The following is a 26665-nucleotide window of genomic DNA, read 5'->3' on the forward strand; positions in this document are numbered from 1 at the left end:
TTCAGAAGGAAGCAATTTAGATAACTGGCGGCAACCTCCCTCCCCAACCTTATCTCCACACTTCCCTTCGCAGGCCTCCACTACAGCTCAGTCTTCCTGCCCTCTGACCCCACCGAGGCTGGTCACACTTCCCTCAGCTCTGACGGGCCCTCACACACATGCACACTTATCTTCATTTATCTAAATCCTCCCCCTTCCTCCAGTTTGGGGCCAGACACTTCAAGAAAGTCTTCCCTCTCTTTCATCCCCATCACAGCCAATCAATCACCAAGTCCTGTCAATTTTACCTCCCGAGCATCTCCAGAGTCCATCCGGGGCTCTTCATTTTTCACTCTAACTTAACTGGTTTAGATCCTCCAGGCTCTACCCACTTTCCCCTCCAGGTCTTTGCCCGAGTTGTGCAGCTTGACTGGGCAGATCTCAATTTAAACAACAGCCCTTCCCAGGATGGAGAGGCCTTCCACGAGCCCTAAGCCAGGTTAGAACCCTCTTCTATCAACTCCCATTGAACCCTATCTTTCCGCCATCATGAACATTTATCACATTTGTGATCTCTTGTTAAGTCATCTATCTTCCCTACTCAACCGTAAGCTCTTCACAGACAGGACCACATTTGTCTTGCTTGCTGCTGTAACTGCAGAGTCTGGCGCAGCCCCAGACACAGTGTAGGGACTTACTAAGTATTCAATGAATAAGTGCAGGGATCACCACATCAGTTCATAGGAATCCTCCCTTACTTTCAATGCCTAAAGCACATCCTGCCTGCTTCGAGGAATGTCTGCCCATACAGTTGCACCCACCACCTGAGACAAGCAAGCATGTCTTACGACATTCAGGAAATGGGACCTAGAGGGAAAAAGTGACTCGTGAAAAGAATAAAAATCTTCTTGAAAACTGGACTGAATTGAGATTAATTACAGAGATATGTTCATAGGATAACAGAGGCTACCTTCTCAGAAGTGGTCAGCAGACAAAGTCTTCTGTTAACAAGGAGGAAAATGATGTGTGTACAGAAGTGTTGAGTGATGGAAAGTCTGCATTTCTCTAGAAGCTCTATTAAAGTTGGTAACTTCCAAGCTAAGTGTTCTGATAGATTCTCCGTGCAGAGCTTTAATGACAGGCACTCATGTCTCCAGGATGCCTAAGGAAGGGGGCTGAACTCAATGACCTCCCAAGTACTTCTGACCTTCAGGAATCTATAAACAAACTCACTCCAAGCTGGAATTCAAAGAATCCACATTCTGGCTCTGTCTTTACACAACAGTTCTTTCTCGATGTAGGAGACAAGACAATCTTTACCTTCTACCCACTCTTTCTTACGGTTTTAATGCTTTCAAAGTCAGACTCCCAACCCCAGAGTCTGGCTGTCATGTCCCATGGGCCACCAGTATCAAAATAATTTAGCAAGCAGCCTCTGACTAGGGAGGGGGTTAGACCTTACTGAAAGAGATCAAGCTTGGATGACATCCATCCAGGCTTTTGTGCCTCTAACTATGCAATTTTGGGCAAATGACTTTGCTTCTTTGAGTCTCAGTGTCTTCATCTCTAAAACGGGGATGGTCTATATCTCAGGATTATTGTATTAAAATGAGATATGCACGTAAAATCCCCATGTAAACATGCAAAGAACGTCAGTATTATCATAATTATAGATTTCTGGTTTTAAAAGTTCTGTAGGATAATGACTCTAAGCTGAACGTACTATAGAGATGAAATGTTTGGAATTTGCTTCAAAATAATCCAGGGAGTGAGGGGGAGAGTATAGATGAAATAAAATCAGCCACGTTCTGGAAAGTGTTGAAGATGGGCAGTAAATACATTGGATTTATCACTGTATCTCTACTTTTGTATATGTCTGAAATTTTCCATAATACAAAGTTCAATGGTGTAAGTACCGAGGGAGGGAAATGCTGTAAAAATATAAATACTGATAATTTAAGATCCTATTTGGTCTAGGTGACAGAACAGAAGAAAAATGATTTGAAAAAAAAAAAACTTAAAGCCAACATCTAATAGATTCTCAGGCAGAATTGTTTTCTCCAAACAGCACTGCTCCAGATGAGCAGAAGGAAACAGAGCTACTTGCACATGTTTCTCTGCCTTCATTTTTGGAAGAAGAACACACCCTGCTGGGGTTGTACGCGCATTTGTTAAAGTAGACAGGCCCTGGTTGGCAGAGCCTGCCTCCAAGCACCCCAGAGGCCCTGCTTAAATGGGACTGGAGAGCTAGGAGAGTTCCCGTGTCAGGAAAGCAAGCAGAAAGGATGCAAAATGTTCAGGGACGATGAGTGTCACCAGTCCTCTCTTCTAAGTCCTGGCTTTGGACTCTTAGTTGAGGCCTCCCTGGGAGGCTGGCTCAGCTTGGTCTGAGGCTATATTTAAGGTACTTTCACATCAGATGAGCGTGTTCTCTCAGAGCACAGCTAATGTGTTAGATGATGCTCGAGGGGAAAGGGAGCTTTTAAGATGCTCTGACAATACCAATCACAGCACATCCCCATATCTTCTCCCCACTTCCACATCTTCCCACTGAGAGAAGTACAGAGATTGAAAAACAAAATTCTCGCATTTCTTTTTGTTTGTTTTGAGGAAGATCAGCCCTGGGCTAACATCTGCTACCTGTCCTCCTCTTTTTGCTGAGGAAGACTGGCCCTGAGCTAAAATCCGTGCCCAACTTCCTCTACTTTGTATGTGGGACACATGCCACAACATGATGTGATGAGTGGTGCCATGTCCCCACCCAGGATCCGAACCGGCGAACCCCGGGCCGGTGAAGCTGAACATATGCACTTAACCGCTGCGCCACCGGGCCCACCCCGTTGCATTTCACTTTGAATCACACAACTTACTCCAAGCCCCTCTGAGAGAGAAAATAGTCCAACAAGCTTTGTTTTGAGCAAGTGCCTTAAAGCTTCCAAACTCCGCCTGAAAAAGGAGAATTTATAAAAGTACTTACTCTTCTTGAAGAATAAATTCGCTATTTTCTGGAGAAAACTGCCCACTCACAGGATGCCTGAATGCTGTGGTCTGCTGGTTATGGCTAAAGAGAAAGAAAGAGATAATGAAGGAGAAGTCATGTGAATGGAAAGGATTACAGACACAACAATAGGTCAGTAATGTCTGAGAAACCCCCATCATCACAGCTTCCTCCCTGGGTGAGACAGTGGGCCTTTCCTCCGAGAGGCCCTTAATCTATCAGAACCCGGCTGCATTTAAAACTAAGAACTTCCAGCTCAGGTGCCAAAGCCCACCTAAGATGCGGGGATTTTAATTCTAGGGAAGTCTTTGCTTGATGAGAACACTGCTTCTTAGAGGAACATTCCATCAAACGAGCCGCTCAGCAAAAAGTGACTTTAAGATGGCACGAGCTAAAACAAGAATGAAGGAAAGCAGACGGCACTTTCAACAGCTTCCCAAAACCATGAACCAGGGAAAGAATTCTAAGAATTAACCACCCACCCAGAAAAATCTATCTTCTTAAAATTCTTCTCTCTACTACAAAACGTCTTCACTTCAGTGATGGGATATAAATGTATGGGCATGTCTCTGCAACGTGAACCTGCACAGTTTCAACACTGTGCAGTTTCTATCACCCTTTTGAAGTTAGGAGGGATCAGCTTCCACGCCAAGCTGACAGACACAACCAAAGTGTGTAGGTGTTTTGTGTATTCACAAAGGCTGCCTGGCTCTTTGAAAGGAAGGAGGAGCTGGATCTAGAGGCTGCTGGTTTGCTCCATGAATAAACTAATCTAACCTCCTTGTTTTTAAAAGAATATGATTTATTATAAAATGTCTTTCCCAACCACAACATCATACTCATTTTAGAAAATATAGAAAGAAAGAAAAGTCACCCAGGATCTCACCCTCTAGAGCTTTACCTGGGTATCTTCTCCTTCTTAGCCTTTTTTCCTTCTCTTAAAATAAGAGAATTGTGATTTTACTGTATTTAGAAATCTCTATCCTGCTTTTTCACATCCTATTAACACAGAAAATTTCCTATGTCTTTAAGACGTCTTCGTTTGAAAGAGCTGAATAATAGTCTTACCATATGGATGTAAATTTTTTCACAACCATTCAAATGGTCATGTGTGTGCCAGGCATTGCTTTAGGTTCTGGAGACACAGAGTGAGCAAGAGTCCTTCCCCATGGTGTCTACATTCTAGAAAGTTTTACAGTCTTCAAATACTGGACATTTTAGATGTGCCCTCCTCCTCCCCACCCCACCCCCATTATAATCAACACATCTTTGAATACAGGCTTTTTCTGCAATTCAAATTATTTCCTTGGGTTAAAGTCCCAGAGGTAAAATGACTTTAAAGGTCATTTTTAAAGCTCCTAATACAGATGGTTAAAATGCTTTTACTGTCAGAGTCAAGAGATCCTCTCAGTTTGGTAGTGTTAAGATAGTAGCCTCATCTCCAAACTGAGCCACCCTGGAGATTAGTAGGTTTAAATAAGCACAGTGCAAGGTTAAAAGAAAAAATCTCTAGGTCTACGAGGTTTCTCTTACTCTGCCCTGGGGTCTAGTCAGAGCGTCCTGCGTTCTGTGTCTGGGGTAAGCTGGCACTGAGGTCAGAGCAGCCTGAGTCCTAATAAGCCAAACGTGAAGCAGGCAGAGCCATCAGGCCAGGCTGCTCCTTGGCCCTGCGACTATGCACCACCCCCAGCACCCTCTCACCCCTCCCAACCACTGCCAGCCTCTGAATTCCTAGCTCCTGGTCCCAGGCAAGCCCTTGGAATCCTAGGACCTCATCTGGCAGGCAGCAGCCTGATCTTCCCAGAACAGCAGAGTTAAGGCATGAGCACCTAGACAGGAAAGAGAAATAGACCCCTTAACACCTGTTTCAGAAATCCTCGCACCATGTTCAAGGGTTAGGCTTTATCTGCTCCTCCCAGCTTCTTTTAGAGTCATCTCCATTCACCAGGGAATTTGAAAACACAAACTCTAGTCTAAGCCTGCCTCATTTCCACCTGGAGAAAAGAAACGCCCTGTTAATAATGGGAATAAGAAGAAAGCAAGACCACCACTATCTATATTACCTCTCAAGGGCTCTACAGTCTACAAAGCCTTTTCTTACACATCTTAGCTATTAACACCATTGAACCCCATTTTATGAATGAGGAAATGGATCAGAGAGGTTAAGTGACTTGTTCAAGACAACTTCATCAATAAGTAATGATTGGACATGAATCCAGGTCTTCTATTTCTAAATTCAATGCTCTTTGCATGATAACCTGCTGTCCCTTCCCTTAGGAGTCTGCGGGGCTGGCAGCTTCCCGGCCATGATCAGAAAACCCTACAGACAAAGCATCAGCAAAACAGCATACCCACTGTTACTCCTCCCTCTCTCCTTCCCCTTGGGCCCAGGGCCAAAGTTCTGAATAACATCATCTGTGTGGCACTCAGGAGCCCCCAAACAGCCTTGGGTCTTATCACAAGGTCAGCTTGGTGGATCTCTAGTAAGTGAAGGCAAAGAGCACATCTTCTACACGCCTGGAGCAGCATCCAGCATCCAGCAACCACTTCATATACGCTGCACAACCTTAAAAACAACTCCTGGGCTCACCACACCCAACTCGTACCAGCTTAAGTAAGCTCCGAGTCTTGGGTAAAAGAATTCTGAGCTGGAAGGTATAGGCCCTAAGACGAATTTTACATTCTAACATTAGGAGGAGGATAGTTTTTAAAAGTGGACAAAAATATAGCTGTCATTTGATCAGACCTAGAGGCAGCTCCCCAACCCTTCTTCCCTAATATGGATGCTGCCTGCCCTTTCTGCCAAAAATGTTATCAACCACAGCATCATCACCACCATTTCCTGCATTTACAGAAAGCTCTAAGTGCAGTCACATTCATCATCGTATCCGACCCTCCCAAGTACCCACTGAGGTAGGCAGGGCAGATATTTTTATCCCCATGTTACTCACAAGGAAACTGAGTAAGTGGGTTATAGCATGCTATTGGAACACTAAATTTAAAAATAGGACACATACATTGAGAAAAGAGAAAAGAGATGAACCAGATTAATGTCTCCTGAATACTGAGGTCTTCAGATCTGATCATTTCTGATCAAACTCACCCAGCTTGCTAATGGCAGAGCTTCTGGTTCAGCACTTTTTGAGCAAAAGAAGAAGAGTTGGGTCCTTCAGCTATTTCATTCAACCTTCCCAAATAGTAGGGTAGGCTATGTGTCATCACACAAGGCCCAGAAAGGGCAGATGACTTGCCCACAACAACAATCAACTCCTGTGTTCCTGCACACCGCCACCCTTCTGATCTCTTCCCACTACTCCAGACTCACCCTCCAAACCAAGGCTGCCTATCAAACACTGGATCCCCACACTCACTTGGAGACCACAAAGTCCTCCGACTTTATCTGCTATCCTGGCCCCTCAGCTCAAAAGCCCCAGCCTGCTCCATTTCCTGATTTTCTAAAACTCATGAAGAATCTCATGTCCTACCACCCCAACCTAAGACGCATTTAGCAGGCACAGACAAATCCCCTGAAATACCTGTTCTTAAACCTGAATTGCCACCTTGCTTCTTGGGAGTGATGGAGATGGCCCGGCTGGGAGCCAGGTGGCTGGTTTCAATGAGCACAGAAACTCTCTCTCCTCCATACAAGGGCTTCTATTTCTCTTCAGACTACTGAGAAAGTAACTTGGCAAATGAGCTGAAACAACCTAGCCTTTATTCCCAGGCCCCGCTCTTCCTCCCAGGAGCAGCCCCTCCAAGTTAATGGGCAGCCAACCTCACCTAGGAGAAGACCAGGGATCATGGATGGAAGGTGGCAGGGAAGGATGATCCCTGTGAAGGTGGGCCCTGGGTAATCATCCCTGGAAGTAAGCACATCTTCACAAGCCCTGGGCCAGGAAGGACTTGGGTTATGCCCTAAAGAAGTCTGACAGCAAACCCAAGAGACTTCATAAGGGGACAGAGTGAGGACCAGGAAGAACTGGAGACGGATTTGAGCTCAACATAAGGAAGAGCCCACCTACAACCCCAGACAGGGCCAGTCAAAATATAAACAGGTCCTACAGTTTCTCATAACATTTTTGCAAGATTAATTTTCCATTCATATAGATTTTGACTATAATTTGAGCAGCGATTCTGGTTGGTTAAACATAAATGTTCCAATTACTTAGCACGGCAATTTTGGGGGGCACGGGGAGAAGTTCTGGAGTTATGTGAATGGTGCTCAAGAGTGGAGGTCAGAGCATCCTGATAAATCAGGTCTTCTGACAGGGGTGGTATTGGTATCCTGAGAGTGTGACAGATCTGCTCTGTCAGCACCAGCTCTTATCTGGCCTGTGCGATAAAGAGGAGAAGAAACAGCTTCAAGTGTAAGGAGGGTATCCGGCCCCAAAGCCTAAGGAGGGACTCTATCAAGGCTCTTCTCACTGGTATGCTTGGCAGCACTTGCCACTCTGGACCTTTTGGCTCCTCAAGGCAGCTCCCAGAATATTGGAGAAGAGTCACCTTGCAGGCCTGAAGCCATGTTCAGCACTGCCTCCAGCCTTGTTAAGGCACTCACTATCTTTATTCTAATTCCCAATGTCTTAAGAAAACCAAGGATTCTAGGTAACTTAATAATGCTCCTGCTTAGGTCCCAAAATTGATAACTGAAACCCAAGAACCAAAGAAATTGCCTCCCTGTCTTCTTTAGTTCCCACTTGGGCTGCAGAGTAAAGAGGTGGCAACCAAGAGCTGGGACAGCATCTCCACAGTCCCTCAACATTTGTTAAGCTCTTTTTGTTTTATTCTACTTAACACTTTTACAAAACTGCTCATTTAGTGCAAAACGTCACCATTGTTCACATGGCATTTCCTAAGGGGGCTGAGGATCTTATTCAAGTGATCTTTGGAGCTTGCACTACTTCGAAAACGTCAAGACTTTCAACAGCTTGCTTCACATGGGCGTTACTCTGATAGGCCCTTCTTCCAGAAGCATGGGAGTCAGGCCTTGATGAGCCAACATATGGTCCCCCATCCTCTCTCCAAGTGAAAGCCATGAACACAGCCACTAACCAGCCTCCTTGAATATCCACCCTGAGCATCAAGTCAGCCCAGGGCCCTGGAGTCAGAAGATCTGGGGTCAAACTAAAGCAAGCCACCTCACCTCTCTGAGCCCCAGCTCTTCCATTTGCAAATAGGGAATAATAATAATATCCTTCTAAAAGGTTGTTGTGAGGGTAAAATGAAGGAACATATATGCAAGAGCCTCGCACAATGCCTGGCATACAGAAAGTACTCAATTAACGTTTGCTGAACCTGACTGTGCCTTGACTATGGCTATGACTACGGGCATCTAAATTTTAACAGGGCTAAAGCACAATGAGCCTCCTCCCCCAAGTCCCACCAAACCTGATACTCCTCCTCCAGGCTTCCCTATTTCCACTAACAGCATCGCTATCCAACAACATGGAGTCATCCTCCATTCCTGGCTTTACCTTAACCTCCACATACAGTAATCTTAGCAAGTCCTGTGGCCTCAGTCTACGCTGAATTCATCCACTTCCTCCATCTCTATGGCCACCACCCCAGTCATCTCTTGATAAGACACTGCAACAGCCTCCTAACTGCTCTTCCTGCTCCCACCCCAGGCTCCGTACCACCCATTCTCCTCAATGGCAGCCTAACTGATCTTTTAAAACGTAAGTCAGATCACATCACACTCCTCCTTTAAACCCTCAACAGCTCCGCATCACACAGAAAGAATAAAATTCAAGCTCCTTACCTTGGCGTACAAGATCCTAGATGATCTGGTCCTGCTCAGCTCCATCCTCTTCCTGTACCACTCTCCTGCTTCCCCATCCTGTCCCAGCTACACGGGCCTCCTTTCTGCTGCTTGGTCATTGAGCTCTTTCCTACTTAACAACCCTTGTACTAGCTCTTTCCCCGATCCTCTCATAACTGGTTCTCCATCATTAAGACCACAGCAGAATTATCACCTTCTCAGAGTCCTTCCCAGCCACCCACTGAAGTAGGCTCCCAGTCACTTCATATTTTGTCACCCTATTTTAATTATTACTGTTATTTTTCTTACTTATGGATGTGTTTGATTACTGTCAGTCTCCCTGACTAATATGTGTATTCCAGGAGAGCAAGCACCTTGCCCGTCTTTTGACTGCTATTATCAGCCTATAACAGTGTCTGGCACTGTAACACTTGCTGAACGAATGAATGAGAAACAACTAAGGAGACTCCTACCTTAAATTGAGGCCATGCCTCCAAACAGGCCAGGTAACCCTACAGACGTCTGGATTCAGGTAACAAAGAGACAAGAACCTAAAGGGTCATAAGCCAGCAGAAGGTGGTGGCTTCTGCTCTTACAGCCAAAGGAAGAACGAGACACCAACATGCCAAGAAAGCTTCATCCTTGGCTCTCTCCCAGCTGTATTACAATATAATTTGGAGAAATTAGCCCTCCCCTGTAACTTCCCCCATCCCTGCAAAGGAGAGTTACTATATCAACAGAGAGAATCAAAGAATGGAATGCAAACACCCGAGAGGAAATTACTGAGTGATTAAAAACATGCAGGAGGATAATACAAGCATCACCTGTATCTCCCTTTTGTGAACTGGGAGAGTATTTGGTGTGAAACCTACAATTTGGTGACTGATTATACCCTTTCTCATACTGCTCTCTGCCTATTTCATATGTTTGTTCTCCTCCCCCTCACCTCTACCTACAGTAGGATCCTAAGTCCCTGGAGGGCTGGGAGCAGTCACTCACTTATTTCTCTTGTATCTCCTGCATCACAGAACAGTAACATCCATGGTGCAGGCACTTGAACTCCTTTATCTCAACAGCCTGAGCACAAACACATGTCACCTTCAGGGAGAGGCTGTGCAGAACCCATCTCATTGTCTGACTTCAGCAGCCCAAGGTATCACAGATCCCCCAGAGAGTTGGGGAGGCAGGGGAGGCCTGATAAAGGATCCTACACCTAGGCTAGGAGACTCCACCAGCCCTGGGGAGCACGGCACAGACCAAGGAAGGGCCTTCCGCACTCCCACACTGTCCACATCTGACTCACACACACACCCAACCAGGCAGAGACACTGAAATCCAGCCAAACCCCAGACCCACCTCCTGGAGGGGAAGTCAGAAACGGCTTTCCTCCCCAAAGGTGCCAAAAGGGGCAGAGCCTGGCACAGACAGAGCCAGGCATAAGAGAGTCACAAAATTAACTGAGCGAACTTAAAGCTCTCATATCTTGCAAAGAGGGAAGTCTGTCCTCTCCAAACTCTAGATTTAACAGACTGAAGTCTTCCAGCATGACTTGAAAAGCTCTTTCTTTCATTAGGCTCTCCAGATGTTTTCAGATCCATTCAGTGGCCAACTCATTTCATAAATTACCTCTTCTGACCCAGTAACCCACAAACCCGTCTGTAAACCGGAGTTTGCTACAAAGTCGTCTTCTTCCAGAATTTAAGATTGCTACTTGGTTGATACCAAGTTTTAATAGTTTTAATTTTGGCTTCACAGGACCTCAATAAACATGAAAAGATTAAAGCCAAACTCCTGATAGAATGAGGACATCAAACCCAGAGAGCCTCCCCTCCCCTAACTTTTTTAAAGGAAGCTGGCAGGGAAGCAATGTAATAGGAGTTGAGGTGCCAGCTTTGTTACTACCAACCAGTTCCACGCCCCCAAACAAAGACTCAGCCTCTCTGGGTCTTAGTTTCCTCATCTGTCCGATGAGGGGGTGAGGCTCTCCATCTGGAGGGGCCACATGAGGCCTGCAGAGCATGAACCCAAGGCTGCTCAGAGTCACAGAGACTGGAGTTCAAAGCCCAGCTCTGCCGCACAGCGGCGGTGCACGACCTTGAACGAGTTAGTGACCTTTCCGAGTGCTGGCTTCCTTATCTGGAGAAAGAGAAGACAATTCCAACCCTGCAAGGTTGTTATGAAGAGCACTGATAATGTGCCTGGCCTACAGCAGACACTCAAGCTTCAGTGCCTCATATTTTCCTTTTGCTAGCTCTAAAGCTCCACTCTAACAGAGTTGCTTTGCCTTTTTCCATGTTGCAACCTCCAGTATTATTAGCCTGCTGTAGGACAGCGGATCAAGAACACATTTTCTTCCTTTTGAGTTAAGACACAACACTCAACCTCCTGTTTAAACTTCTATTTAAAGAACTTGCCTGCCAGGCAAAGTGGCTTAAGATCAATAGGCACCTTCCTTCAGCCACACTCCTGTCCCTCACTGGGTCGAGCCTGATGGTTCAGAAAGTACTGCCCACGAAAAACCGCCCCCCAGGAGGGTGCGCTGAGCTGGGACACACACTCCACCAAAGACTTAAAACTTCACGGGAAACGTTTTCGACCTCAGAGAACACCCACTTTTATGCTTCTGTTTAATACTCGTCAATAAGTCATCTTCCTCAAGTGTAACATGAGAAGGCTGGAGCAGGTGATGTTTCAGGTATCTCCCAGCTATAACAGCTTAAGACGCGGAGGTTCATCTCAGACTGCTGCCGGAGCCACAGACTGAAGTGTAACAACACTACACATAATTGAAAGCAGAAAGGGACGAGGCAGAACAGCTGTCCTCCCCTCTCACTTGGCGACAGAATATCCTTTGGAATGACATCAGGGGGGTCTAGTTAATGATACTTTTGTCCTATTTATTCCCAATTAAATTGGATTGTCTGGGTTTTTTTTTTTTTTTTTTTTTAACTGCAGGCGCTCCCAACCAAGCCATTGAAAACTCCCTTTCTCTCAGTCATTACTAGGCTTTCATGAATCAGAATACATCGCAGTAAACTGAACCCCTATGAAACCAGTACAGGACTAACCTGCTCTCCCATTCTTGCCGGGAAAGGTGGCAGACACACTCACTCTCTCCTTGAGCTCCATGTTCAGGATTGCGTCTTCCTCAGCCTTGGCCTTATGAAAACTCCGGTTCAGATCACACAGGGAGGGCGACCCAGCCACCTGTGAAGCGGAGGCTGCCAGCCCACCCGCCTGCTCTCTCTCAGTTTTGGTTCTGGAGCAGCTGCCTCCCAAGGTGCTACAAATTCAGCAGGCACTTGCTCCTACTCATTCATTCTCCTTCCTCCCCACCCCCGAAGCAAAATCTGGCAATGATGCAGGAACACAGTTCCAGCTCTGAGTCACAGCCCCGCTGTGACCAAGGAGAATACGGGCTGGGAGTAAACAGCGAGGCACGCACTTTGTGTCCCCGAGGTCCCGAGTCTTCTGTTCTTCTTTGAGACTGTGGGGTTGGCTGCCCCTCTAGAAGCAGGACATAAGAAACACCTCTACTTATGAGCTCTGGAGTCAAAAGAAAGTGCTCACTCAGTTTTGTTCTGCCACACTGGGGCTGAAATCAGCCCCAAAGCTGAGGCTTTGGTGGGGAAATGATGGCTCTTTTATCACTATTGCACATGGTCAGAGCCGGGAAGGAGCTGAGCAGCTACAAGCCACCACCACCCATTCCCCCAGTAACAATCTATGATTCCTCCAGCACTGCTTGGGATGGCTAAAGTCCCCTCAGCATCAAATTAACCATGCAGCTCTCACTCCCAGAAGAGGCCCGGAAAGGAGAAGGGGAGGGGGTTAGAAAGGGAAACTAAGGCCTCGAGGTGCCTTGACTGCCTGTGGCTTTACCGCCACAGCCACAGATCAACACCGGTGCTCTCCAAGTCCGCAAGTAGGTACATGGAGACTACAAGTCACAAGGCAGGTGACCACCTGAAATAGAAGCTCCATGGGACAGGGACTTCTGTTTTCAAGCGATGTTCCAGTGCCTACATAGTGCCTGGCACGCAGTAGGTGCTCAATAATGTTTGTTGAATGAAAAAAAGAATACAGGGATTGTATTCCGACTCTACTTGGGATAACAGTTTTACTAAAATTTGTATCCATTACCACCATTTTTTCCCTTTTAGAAATCTCCACATCCTTTCTAACTCCGGCTCCTGCCTGCAGGGAGTGTTCCATAAATCTTTAAGTGCAGAGGTGACTTACTGTGAAACTAATGAAGCTCACAGTCTAGGGCCCCTGACTTTCACAAGCCCCTTCCAAGCCCTAGAAGGGCCCTAGCAATGTGTTTACATGCTTTCTGCAATTATATGTATTTTTAAAGAAGGCCTCCCAAATTGCATAAACATTGAGCCCCATGAAATATAGATCTGCCACAGCAGAATGAAAGAATGAATAAGTCACAAGCCATCCTGACAGGTTATCTGACAAGGACATTTGACAAAACTTACTTTAACCACAGAAGAGATAGGCCCCAGCCTACAGACACATCCTAATTGATCCCAAGTCAATTGCTGTAAAGACTGGATGAGGTCTAACAGCACAAACTCCATGCAGCCACCATTTATTTAGCCCTACTATGTGCTTAGCACTATGAGAGCTTTGGGGTAAAACAATGATTAGAACATAATTATCCCCTCCAAATAGGAGCTTACAAACCAACAGAATAAACTGATATGGTCATAAATAGATACAAATAAATATATATTTTATATGTTAACTATAAGTAATGTAAACATAAATAACCACAGGTCAGAATGGGTGCCATAATATAAAGCAAGGCACATGTATTTGTGAAGTATCAATCTGCTACGTACAATAACCCTAGAAGGTCAATCACATTATCCCCATTTTAACGGCAATATTGAGGCCCAAAGGGATCAAGTGCCGTCCTAAGACCACAGAACCAGTAAGTGGCAAGCTCAGAATTCAAGCCCAGATCTGCCTAGCTCCAAAGTAGGGGCTTGTTCTGAGTGGCTGCACTTCAGTCAATAGCCAGTTGCTCTAGAGAACCTCTGAAACGTCTGGGGAGACATGCTGGCTTCAGAGGTACAGGAACCACACCGAGCTCTGGCAGAGATTGGCAAGCTACCAAAGCCCACACTCCTGGGAGAGGAGGAACAGGAAGTGGCAGGAGCTTATTCATCAGGTGTAGGGGCATCACCCCGTTCACCAGGCAACACCCTAGCAGGGATCAGTGACAGCTACCTGAGAGCCACACGAGGCCATGTGAGAGGCTCTCACCATGTGGCCCTGCCTCCACACTCCCTCGTCCTTGTTGCCATATTGATCATGCTGAAGCACAGCTCTCAGTCCATTATGTTCTGTTACATGCCCTCCATGGCTCCTCACTGCTAAGGCCTCCTTCTCTCTCTCCACGTCCCTATAGCCCCAGCTCCTGCCAAACTGAACTGTTCCCCAGTCCCCGAGTCACCCTGTCTTTCCTACGCCTGGGTTTTGGGCTCTGGCTGTCCTCTTCCCTAATGAATTCTGCCCAATCTTCAAGGCCCCATCTCCTCCAGGAGTCCTTCCTAATCACTCCAGGCCACTCTGCTTTCTTCCTTCCTCAATACTCTCAGCACTAAAGGCTTACACTCTTTATATAGCAATTACACTTCCCAACAACTCTTTTCATTTTGCCTCCCAAAAATTAAGCACTATGTGTTACAGAAGAGTATAAACTAAAAAAGCAGAAGTTTCCTTTTTTGCTTCCAATTCAGTGTCAATCTCACAGGCAACAACTTTACCAGTTTCTTGTGTATCCTTTGCTTTTGTTTGCTGCCTTTACGAAATTTTTATGCATTTAAAATTTTACATACACTTTTTTTTTTTTTTGCTGAGGATTAGCCCTGAGCTAACATCTGCTGCCAATCCTCCTCTTTTTTTGCTGGGGGAAGATTAGCCCTGAGCTAACATCTGTGCCCATCTTCCTCCACTTTATATGCAGGTTGCCACCACAGCATGGCTGACGAGTAGTGTAGGTCCATGCCTGGGAACTGAACTGTGAACCTGGGCTGCCGAAGCAGAGTGTGCCGAACTCAACCACTACACCATGGGGCCAGCCCCTACACATCTTTTTAGAAAAAAATCACATAAATAGAATAAAACCATACATATAATTATATAACTTGCTTTTTACTTTACATATCTTGACTCCTCCATATTCGAATGCAAGGATGAACATAAGCAGTCCCCTCCACACACAGCTCCCCCAGGACCCCTACACCAGACCAGACCAACCCAGAGACAGAGATGATCTGGGAGCCCATCTCATATGCCAACCTGCCCCAACATGTCTCGGAGGCTCCAAATTGATGACTTAATTCATCCCCAAAATTAGTTTTATTTGAGCCATACAAATTTTAAAAATTGAGCCTAAGTTTAACAATGGGAAAATTTCATGTAAAAATCCAGCTCATCTTGGAAAAACAAAAACTGTGCCAACTCTGGGCTCCCATGAGAGGTGGCATGACTCTTCTAGTTCACTGCAGTCCCCACCACTCCCTACTGCTTCCTCATGTTGAGGGTGTACACCTAGTGTCATTTATCATCACACCTGCATTCTTATTTTCTTATAGGAGAGAAATTTCTTTGTACCTATATCTCAACCAGAATTGGGAAAAGGCAAGATAAATGGAGTGGACCAAGTATTCCAAAAACAAGTTGGAGAGCACAAGCACAGGCTGCTTTTTTATCTGCTAAGCCTCTGGAGACATTTGAGTTTGCAACCCTTACCCTGTACCACTACCACTGATTCTGGAGAAGATCTCTCTTTTAGGAAGGAGACCCGTTTTAAAAAACAAAGATTTCTTGCAGAAGAGTAAGAGCTAAAAGAAGATGGCAAAAATAGACCAAAAATTTTCCTTCTCACAAAAAAAATCTTAGAAGAATCTTCCCAACAACTGAAGGTGAGTGGACTTACCCTCAGCCTTCCCTGACGGGTCTCCTGAAGAGTGAGCCCCAAGACAGCCAGCAGACTGTTTCTTCTACAGAGTGAAAATTCCAGAGAGGCACCGCCAACAGTGCTCTCCCTAAAGAATCCAAAGGAAGAGAGGTACCAGTGGCTGCAGCCCCTTATGGACACCCATAGGGCCACTGAGAGCAGGCGGGGGTTCCTGCCACAGAGAAGCATTGACCAGGTGCTGCCTAGAACAAGATCACAGACCTCCCTCAACCCGAACAATGCACCGTCTACTGTGGTGTTTAGAGCACAGGCCCTGGAGTCCAGCCCTCAACAGCCACTCACGTCACAGATAAGGAAACTGCTCCAGAAAGCAACTTGGAAAAGTTGCTACCATCTTTGAAAAATAATTGCTTCCACTAGGTATTCAGGAAGAATCTTAAAAGGTCCATAATTACTAGATGATCAGACCTGAGTGATATTGCATTACTTAGCCCCAACCATGATATGTGACATAAGTATATTCATCATTCGTGTAACAAATATTTGAGAGCCAACCAGATGCCAATCCTATAGTGTCTTACACCTGAAAGGTGAGTAATCAAGAAGGATGAGGCTATTAATAGCTTGGTCTCCATATCCTGTTAAAGGTGAACAAAGCAAACAATACACTTTTTCACATTTTTCAGACTCATGAATGATAATGCTTTCTCAGTCAAGAGCTATAAATTCTCAAATCAGTTTATTAAGCCAATTTAAGACATAGTTTATTAATAATCCTTGCTTTCCAGAAATCACAGTATTAAGAGTTTTAGAGCTGAAAATGACACAGACCTCACCTCATCCAATCTCTTTGTTTTAGAGATGAGAAAACTGAGATCTCAGAGGGCTAGAGAACTTCTCAAGGGCATAGTTATTACTAACCATAAATTAACACTAGGCTCCTGAAAACAAGGATGATGAAAAAAAATCATACATTGTTTTAAAATTAATTACCTGTCTCAAAATCCACCTTCCAGTGACTCATTTCCACTAACAAACATGAAAAATATATTTTAGAGATGGGAATACTTGTATCCAGTTAAAAGACCTGGCATAGAAATCCAGTGTCGTTGGTTTGGATTCAACTAGGATATAATACACACGCAGGGGACAAGGCCACCTGAAGACAGAGGCAAAGACTGAAGTGACGCATCTATAAGCCAAGGAATGCCAAGGATTGCCAGCAACCACGAGAAGCCAAGAGACAGACATGGAATGGATTCTCCCTCAGAGCCTCCAAAAGGAGCCAACCCTGCAGCACATTAATTTCAGACTTCTGGCCTCCAGAACTGTAAGAGGATAAACTTCTGTTGTTTTAAGCCAACAGGTTTGTGGTAACTAGTTATGGCAGCCCTAAGAAACAACACAGAGTCTGTATTCAGTGGCTTTGATTTGCTACAAACCCAATCAGTCAACATTGTGGAAAAGCTGTCACAAAACCACTAGGACCTTGGGACTCACTTAATGGTAGTATAGAGTCCAAAACAAGGGAGGTAAAAAATGTTCTATTTTGAACTGATCAGACTCCACTCAAATATTGTGTTCACTTCTGATAACCACACCTCCAGGCCAGAGTGGAAAGCCGGAGCACATCCAGGAGAGCCAAGCCAGAACTGTGAAGAGGACCCATGGGTCAAAGCCACATTGCTGAAAAAACTGGAGATTGATGGCCTGGGAAAACGCAGGGCACATGACCATTGTTGTCATCTCCGAAGGGCTCTTGTAAGGAAGAGCAATTTGATTTGTTCCCTGAGGACCAGGATGGTAGAACTAGGATCAGTGGATAGAGTCACTGGGAAGCATATTTTTCAAGGAATTAAGTGTCAACAATGTCACAGAGTGGCCTCTGAACACTAGACTGCCTGGGTGCATCCTGTTGGTGGAATTTTCCAAGCCCAGGTCAAAATACCATTTGGCAAGATGTTGCTAAAGAAAGAACACAAACCCCAGGCCTGCAATCTGCCAAGATGACCTTATGCTCCTCTCTAGCTCCGTGAATCTATTAATCCATCCAACACACCATTTGGCAATTATGGAAGTCAAGAGATTGCTGAAATACATGTGTGGGATGAAGAGCTCCTAAGCATCAGGTGACATTTTGGTGGGAAAACAAAGAAACAAGGCCCTGCACAGAGCTATGGCTGAGAAGCTAGGCCAACTCCCAGGAGCCAGCCGCAGGAGCAGGTGGTCACAGCCCCACGGTGGAAGCTGGGTTAGATTCCTTAGTCCCTTCTCACAGGAAGCTTCCACTGAGATTCACAATTCCTATGTCAAGCTTTTTCTTTTAGATACACAGCTTTAATAGTCCAATGGAGCCAGTAACCTTAAACAAACCACTGGGACTATGTTAAAATAACAGTAACTGTTTCCTAAACACCTACCACTGTGAATAACTGCTTGGGATGCTTGCACGTATTACCTCTAATGGTCACTTCAACGCTGCAAGGTATTATCATCTTAGGGAACCAAGGTTAAAAGGGCTTAAGTCATTTGTCCAAGGCCATACTTTTCAGAAGGATTTAGGATTCCTGTCGGAATCCAAGTCCAGAAGACAAACTCTTTTCCTACATCTTGATGTCTCCCCTGCCGGCACCCTACTTCAGGCATTTAATTTGTTCAAGGTAAATAACAACAATACCAGGCAAGTGGGAGGCAAACAAGTGGCTTTCCCTCTCTGGGCCTCAGGCCCCTCACCTTTATAAGGGGAAAAGGTTGGCAATGATGAGCACAGGGTGCCAGCCCTTCCAGCTCCGATGCCTGGTGCTACTCTACTAGATTCCTTTTCTCTGTGTCACTTCCACATGGTTAGAGCTGAAAAAGAGGCGACAGGGGAGGCAGTAACTCTCTGATACTCACCACAAGGGGGAAACACAGCTAGTAACTTTTCCCATGCTGCCTTGAGGTCAGGGCAGCCGCGGAAGGAGGAAATCAAGACAGGAACAAAGTCCGCAGTATGAGCTCACTCACAGGTGTGCAGCATGGAATGACCCACACACACCTCGACATTTAGCACTTTACTCCATAAACCAGGGCTGTGCTATCAAGTGTCAGCACACAGATCTGACGTTACCTGTGCCCAGAGCCCAGGTGACGTCCATGAGAAATTGAAGCACGGGGTCTTTGTTCGCAAAAGCTAAAGCTGTGGCGGGGTGTGAGAGGTAAAGTAGCCCAGCCACATTCCGGTGGGAGGAGCCTCCTGCAGCTGCTCCTACAGCCTCCAAGCTGTCCTGAATTGGTTTAGGCACCCTTCCAACTGCCACAGCTGTCTTCTCACATGCCGGCTTGGGACGACCTAAGGCTGCCTATTTCCCAACTGCCCCTCTGAGGGTCTCCTAACAATGGTATTAACAGAACCAAGGGACTCCAGAGGCCCAATCGCACAGGGCAACTGGCCCGGCAGGGAGAAGGACTCCAGACATCCGGTCAGGGAGGGGCTCTCTCTGTGTATCTCACTTCTAGGAAAGAGCAAAATGGGATGATTTAGGAAAACCCCCACCCAACCCAGTTTCCTTCTCAACTTCCTAGTGATGCCCATTCAGGAAGGGAACCCCAGGGTAAGGAACAAGGCAGGAAGAAGGCGCCTGACCCACAAGACACAGAGTACCCGGACTTTCCAGTGAGCAAATCACTGAGTCCAGACAGAAGATCTGGACAGACTTTTCTGGTTTTATTCTAGCATTTCTTTCTTTCACTTCTTTTTTGTTATTTGGGGGCAAAGCAGGACTCAGAGGGGATGGGCAGGGCAGAGGCATCAAAGACAGTGGAAGAGTGTGAGTTTGGAGCTAGAACTGGGTTCCAGTTACAGCCCCACACTGCCAGTGTGGGCTTTGTGACAGACTTCTAAACAGTGCCTGGTTTCAAGGAGGTGAATAAGGGTAGTGGTCTTATGGCGGTCCCCTCTCCCTAAAGAAAACCTACTAGCTCTCCACATCCTTAAATAGACTTCTGCACAGAGCCAAAAGTGTGTGCAGAAAGGAGGGGTGGTGGCTGAAGAACCACATACGATAAAAGAGACAGCTCTATAAAAGTACGTTCAGTGAGCATATCATATCACACCGTATCACGTTCTAGACACGTGCAGACATCCGATGCCTTATTATAATTCCAGGAAATAGGTACTATTATCTCCATTTTACAGATGAGGAAACTGAGGATGAGCAGAATTAAGGGGTTTGTGCAAGATTACACAGCTGGGTAGGGACAGAGCCCGGATTCAAACCTAGGTCCATTGACTCCAGAGTTGGAATCAAAGGTTGGACTTTTCCCCACGAAGACGACATGGTAAAACCAGCTCCTTACATTTTCAGGACAAGAAAACTGGTACAAAGTAAGGGCTTAACAGAACAAGCCATTCTTACTAGAATCTCCATGCTCTGAAAATCAATCACCAGCCCTCCACATCCTTGTCTGGAAGCCCCGACACCCTGGCGTGGGTACTGGCTGAAAGCCTGAAGGTTAGAGCCCAGAACTTGGTGGCGATCTTTAACCTGGAATGACTCCTACCTTTGAAGGAGCTAATGTCAAGGAAATGGGGATGCAAAGCCTCCTGGACTCCTCACTTTGGAGACAGCTGCGCGTCACTGACTCTGAACCACACATTTAAACGGCACTCTTCCAGATCGAGACTCAATTCCCCAGCGTAAAACTGTGTCGGCGGGGGAAGGATGCAGACTGCAGAGACAGGGCTCAGTGGATCCCTTTCTCTGCTAGTGATGGTATCTGATGCATGTTAAACGCCTCCCTGCAATTCCTCAAGAGTCTATTAATCAGTGAACCAAGGACACGGAGGGCGCCAAGGAAAAATCTGCCACTGCAGGGGAAAAAGCAAATTGTGAGGAGCCTCCTTACTGGCACACGAGGTAAGGCAGTGATAGTAACAGCCAGTCACTGAGACACTTGGTCCAACTGACCAGAAAGCAAGACATTTAAAGAGCCCTCAACTAAAAGGGATAAAATCCACTTCTCCCCAGCCTCACCTGGACACTGGCTGGGCCAAGGAGAGAGTCTGCCAAAACTGATTAAAAGAGAAACTTGGAAATGTCAAGGGCCAGCCCAGCGGCACAGCGGTTAAGTTCACGTGCTCCATTTTGGTGGCCTGGGGTTCACCAGTTTGGATCCTGGGCACAGACCTATGCACCACTTATCAAGCCAGGCTGTGGCAGGAGTCCCACATATAAAACAGAGGAGGATGGGCATGGATATTAGCTCAGGGCCAATCTTCCTCAGCAAAAGAGAGCAGTGGTGGCAGATGTTAGCTCATGGCTAATATTCCTCACAAAAATAAGTAAATAAAATAAATAAAAAAGAAACTTGGAAATATTTGCTGTTGCTGAGCTTCAATTTCCCCTTCTCGGTAGGCCCTAGGATACTATCAGTCCTCCCCAGCTTGCAAGATCAAATGAGACACAGATGGTCCCCAAGGTTCTACCATCTACCTGCCCCTTCTCATGATAACATCCTCCCTGGGAAAGCTCATTTGCTGCCATGGGTATGACTCCCGAAGCTATCTCCAGTGCTGTCCACTCTCTTGAGCTGGGATCCCTAGATTCAACTGCTTACAGGACACTTCCACCAAGATATCCTCCAGGCACCATTAAATCAACATATTCCAAAATGGAACCCTTCTCACCCTCTTTCTCCTCTTTTTTCCCCCATGTTAGTGAAACCACCATTTTGTGGTTTTCAACCAGGGGCATTTGGAAAAATGGCAGTGACATTTTTGTAGTCACAATGACTATGGATCATTTAGTGGACAAGGGGCTCAGGATGCTGAACAACACTGTTTTGCACAATGAAAACCTATCCCGACTAAAATGCCAACAGTAGCACCATTTAGAAATGCTGCAAGTCATCCTGCCTCTTTCCTCACTGCCTGTCAGTCAGAGGCCAACTCTACGTCCCGTATCATCGCTCCAGCCATCTTCTCCATTCCCACAGCCATTTGCGCTGGGATGATGGCAGTAGCCTCTGAGGTCGTCATCCTTTCTCTGTATCCAACCACCTGCTCCCTCCACACAGCTACCTGTAATATCTCTAAACCTACAAATTGTGTCACTCCTCACCTTAAAATCATCCGATAGTTCCCCTTACCTCCTGAGTAAAGACAAACAACACCCTCTATTTGTTCCCTGACTCGTGCTTCACTGCTACCTCATGGATACCCTGGCTCTAGTGGTGCCTCAGTGTCTTTGCACACATTGTTACCTTTTCTTGAAGGCTGTCTCCCTGCCCCTCTGGCTAACTTCTATCTATCCTTCAAGACTCAGTGCAAGGTCACCTCCTCCTACAAGCCTTCCCTGACACCAGGGGAGTTCAGTGCCTGCTGCTGCACACTGGGATCACACAGTTACCATCTGATTCTCATTGTTGTATTGTTGCCCTGCCTCTCTGTTGGTTCCAATTCTCCAGCACAGAGCCAGCGTACAATAGGAGCTTAATGAATAACCAATGAATTAGAATTTACAGCAGCTTATAAAGCACTTACAGCTGACATCATCTCATGTGATGCAATGACCTGGTGAGACAGTTACCGTCATTACTACCATTTTACGGAAGAGGAAACCGAGGCTCCGAGAGGTCAAGTTCTCTCCCAGGTTCACATGGGATGGAGCCTAAACTTGAACCAGGTTCTCTGATGGCAAACTCTGCTCTTTGTCACAACACCACTCTACATGAAAGGTTATATAAAACAGATATCCAGTTGGGGGTGGGAGGGGTCATAAAGCCTGTCTTCCTCAGACCTGGAGGTAACCTCATTTGCAGATGGAGCTCTGAACTGAAAATCCATCCACATTATGCAGCTGCACAGCACCACTGGGGAGGAGGGGTATCATTGTGCTGTCTTCTTCAGGCCTGGGGTGGGGGGTGGGGAGGACAGGTAACTTCATGAGCAGACAGAGCTCTGAAAACCCATCCATGCTACCCACCTGCACAACATCATTCTTCCCCATTCCCCTTCCGACACCTCAATCATACTGTGCAGAAAGCCTAAAGCCAGCAAGAGAGCCTGGTTTTCCCGTCAGAGACAGCCGCACTCTGCCTGCATGCAGCACGATGGCTCCAGTGAGGCGGCTGGGCGCAGGAGGGAAGAGCAGGACTGGTGTAAGTTGCCATGCATTCAGGGCAAGGCACTTTACATGGGCTGCCTGCAGAGGAGTATCAGGCAAGACTTCTGAGGGCCTGGGAGGGGGCAGGAGAGCTGGGAGAGGGAGGCGGCCTTGCACACTGTCCGGCTGTGCCGCGTGGAGGGCTGGCAGCTCCTAATTACTTTTGGAGAGTTTTCATGAGCACCTCACATATGCCATTTTGCTTCAGGAGCACAAAGCAATTAGAAATGGGGTTTCAGACTTCACGACTCTAACCATGGCTGCAGAGGAGCACATTCCCTCACACACATTTGGCACAAATGCAAATTTAAAAGGCGATTAAGGAAATGTGCAGTTTGGTTGTGCAAGCGTCTCAGGGGGCAAGAAAAATGATAAACGCTCATTTCAGGGCTCTGGATGGCAATCACTACCCACTTCACCGGTGACATTCAGACATCACCATGACAACCATCGAAAGGCTTCCTTCCTCTGCGGCAAAAACAATAGAAATTTTAATTAAGGCCATTCATTTTTTTTTTCCTGACCAATGGCAAAAAAACATCAACAAAAGGTTACCCAGAAATACATGACCAGGAACACTTTCAGAATTCAAAAACAATTCTGTTTTCCACAGAGTCACATGATCTACAACCCCCAAGCCTGCCCTCCTGCCCTCTCAACAACTCAAATTTTATAGATCTTATAAATTCAGACTTCTCTAGATCTTATAGCAAACATTGTAAAACTAGGTAAACATTCCAATTTAGTTTTCTGGCTACGACTGAGAACAGGATTTTTGTCATTTTTATTTCAGTCATAAAATTCAAAAGGTCTAGTACATTTTCATAAAGTACTTCCAATAAACTGCGACAAACCAAAATCAGACGGCTGTTCAGTGGCCTTTGGCATGAGCAGTTCTAGCTTTGAACACTTGCTTTGTTCCCCTGGGTGACTCTAGGTTAGTTACTTAACCTCTCTGAGATTTAGCTTCCTCATCTGGAGGACAGAAGTAATAACGCCTACTTTGGAGCAAAGAGAAGCAATGATAACAGTAACCCGCCAGCACTTTGCCTGGTACATACTGAGCTATCAATAAATGGCAGCAAGTAGTATTATGACTCTGCCTTATTTTTGCCCTGAAAGAATTGAGAAGGCCTTGTCCACTCTTCCTAGGAAATGTCTCTGCCGTGTGTTGGCTCCTTTCCCTTGTCATAGTCCTAAATCCAAGCTTTCATCTTCTTTCACTTGGACTATTCCAACAGCCTCCTAACTGACTTCCTGGCTTCTGAACTCTGCGTTTTCTAGTTCACTGTCCTCTTGGCCACCCACCCGCTATTCTAAAATCCAGATCCGTGCCAGTCACTGTGCTCTTTATGAACCTCTGATAAGACTTTCATGGAGAAAAAATGGCTTTAATGAAAAATATTTTAAGAGGCCTAAATGAAAGGAGAGCTAGAAAACCCCAATCTCATAAAGATGTTGATTCTTCCCTCTATTAATCTATAAATTAAATGTGAAACCAATCAAGATCTCACAGGGTTTTTCATGGATCTTCACAAACTGATCTTAAAATCTAAGTGAGGGAGCAAAAGGACAAGACTAGCCAAGAATGTGTCATCATTGCAGAAAGTTCTATTGGACAGGGTTACTCTAAAGTAAACAACTTCTGTTTCAATGGGTTTCATGTTGGAGAAATGTGTTCAATATAAACTAAAATTTAGCACAAAAATAGGTAGGTGGAGAGAAAATATTTTAATAAAAAATACTGACAGGTGACCCCTGATTGGAGGTGGAGAAAATCAGGGAACTCTCTGGCAACCTAGTGTAGGACCAGGCCAGGGAAAGGGGAGGCAAAGAAGAAACGCAGATTGGGAAGGAAGCGATGGTCTTTACCAAAGGCCTACGTCTCAGGCCCTGTGCTATGCGCTTTCCATACAACCTTCAAATACCAGTCACCAGGAGCGTGCAAGGTAGGTGGCATTATTTCCTTTAGAGATTAGGAAAACTGAAAGAAGGATAAGTGATTTGCCCAAAGGCAAAGAGCTCTTGTAAGCGGTGGGGTGAGGAGCTGAACCTTGCTCTCTGGGATTTCTCTTTCCACCATACTGGTGAGCTGTTCCAGGCCTGCTCTTAGCAGTCCCAGGTGTGAGCAGGGACTGCTAAGAGAGCCCAGGTGCCAGGGGTATGCAGGAAAGTGCTGGCAGCTCACTGGGGTGAGGTGGGAGGGCAGGCACCTAGTAGACCTGCTCCCCTCGTCCTCACTCCCCACTCCCCGCTTCTACCCGGAAGGGGCCTGGACCTTACTTGCAGCCCAATACCCGTGTACACAGTGAATGGAAGGCCTCGGAGCCCCAGAGCTTGCCACTTCCAGCCCGAGAAATCCAAGTCATGCTCCAAGTTGCCAACTTAATGCATAATGGGAAAAGAATTCTCCACATCTAAGCCTCTCACAGGTTGTAAATCCTCAGCTTTATTCTGATTGCATGACAGCAAATTCTGCCCTCAAACATACAGTTGGATCTCAATAAATTTCACTTCGCTGATCCATAAATCCTGTTAAAGAAACATCTGCATGGTCCAGCCTGCCCTAAGCTCAGGTGGAAAGGAGGGGGCTGCAGTGAATACCCATTCGGTGAAGGCCTTGTAATGCATGAGGCTTTTACTGCGTTACAAGTAGACTACAAAAAACGCTGGCATCAGCAATTATACCTGGACAATAAAATGGGACAAATTATCCAAGGCACAGATACTCTACTACATTTCTTCCTTTTACTTGCATTCAATTTGACGTAACTATCCAACACCCCCCCACTCATTTTTTCCTTGTAAATAAAGTTGTGCACAAAATTGTACACAACATTGTGAGCATTAACAACTTAGTGGTCCTTGGACAGACTCAAAGGGCAAGTAAGAAATTAGAGGGTGAAAGGCAGGAGTGGCTGGATTCTGACACCAGCTCAATCCAGGGACAAACATTTATGGCACCTCTCGCTTTCTTTCTCCAACTATTTTTCGAGAACAAAAATTCTCAAACTATTTCAAGTGGCACAACACGTGGAAGTCATGATGTTTTCTGTATATCCCAAGGGAACATTCATTTTATGACACAGTTTATTTCTGGTTCCCTACTTATAAAAAGTAATACAGACCTCTTAGAGAAAAACCAAAAAACCTAGAAAAGTAGACGGCTGAGAAAAAAAAAATCACCTCTAGGTTCACCAACCAGACAATCAACTGGGAACTAAATATTTAATTTTATGCCAAATTAAATCCATTTTTTCAGTTGATTCTAGTGAGGACAAACTAACGTAAGCCAAAAGTTTAACAGAATTGTATGGCATTTATCCACCATTCCCTAAATTTCACCATTAGCGATTCATTTATTTGGGTAAACATTGTCCTTTCCAGCCTTTCTTCTCTCTCTTGCCATCATCCCTCCTCCAGCCCTAGGCAACCACTAATCTACTTTCTATCTCTTTAGATTTCCCTAATTTGGACATTTTATATAAATGGGCTCATAGACTGTGTCATCTTCTGGGACTGGCTTCCTCCATTCACCATAATGTTTTAAAGGTTTATCCTCATAGCATGTGTCAGTACTTTACTCTTCTTTATTGCTGAATAATATTCCACTGTATGGATATACCACACATTATTTATCCACCCGTCAACTGATGGACTATTGGGCTATTTCCACTTGGGAAGTATTCTGAATAATGCTGCTATGAACATTCATGTACAAGTTTTTATGTGGGCATATATGTTTTCATTTCTCTTGGGTATATACCTAAGAGAAAAATCTGTGAGTCATATGGGAACTCTATGTTTAACCTTTTGAGGACCTGAAAACTGGTTTCCAAAGA

The 26665-nt window shown here is 45.7% G+C and overlaps 1 protein-coding gene across 46 annotated transcripts in view; it reads right to left on the reverse strand.

The window, feature by feature from the left end:
• Positions 1 to 26665, reverse strand: part of PLEKHA7 (pleckstrin homology domain containing A7) — a 198509-nt gene that overhangs the window by 78767 nt on the left and 93077 nt on the right. For 32 of the 46 annotated variants that reach the window (XR_011541643.1, XR_011541641.1, XR_011541642.1 and 29 more), the window contains one exon: positions 2957 to 3040. Coding sequence is in view for 25 of the 46 variants with exons in the window: in XM_070626494.1 (XP_070482595.1) it covers positions 2957 to 3040 (84 nt within the window). In the remaining 21 variants the exon portion in view is untranslated. Of the gene's footprint in view, positions 1 to 2956; positions 3041 to 3459; positions 3723 to 4860; positions 4967 to 6080; positions 6494 to 8738; positions 10377 to 11806; positions 12140 to 18573; positions 18624 to 26665 lie in introns of those variants that run through there. The other 14 variants (XM_070626511.1, XM_070626507.1, XM_070626503.1 and 11 more) reach the window with 11 other exon arrangements.

The sequence above is a fragment of the Equus przewalskii genome, chromosome 6 (genome assembly GCF_037783145.1).
Source record: "Equus przewalskii isolate Varuska chromosome 6, EquPr2, whole genome shotgun sequence".
NCBI classification, from domain to species: Eukaryota; Metazoa; Chordata; class Mammalia; order Perissodactyla; family Equidae; genus Equus; species Equus przewalskii.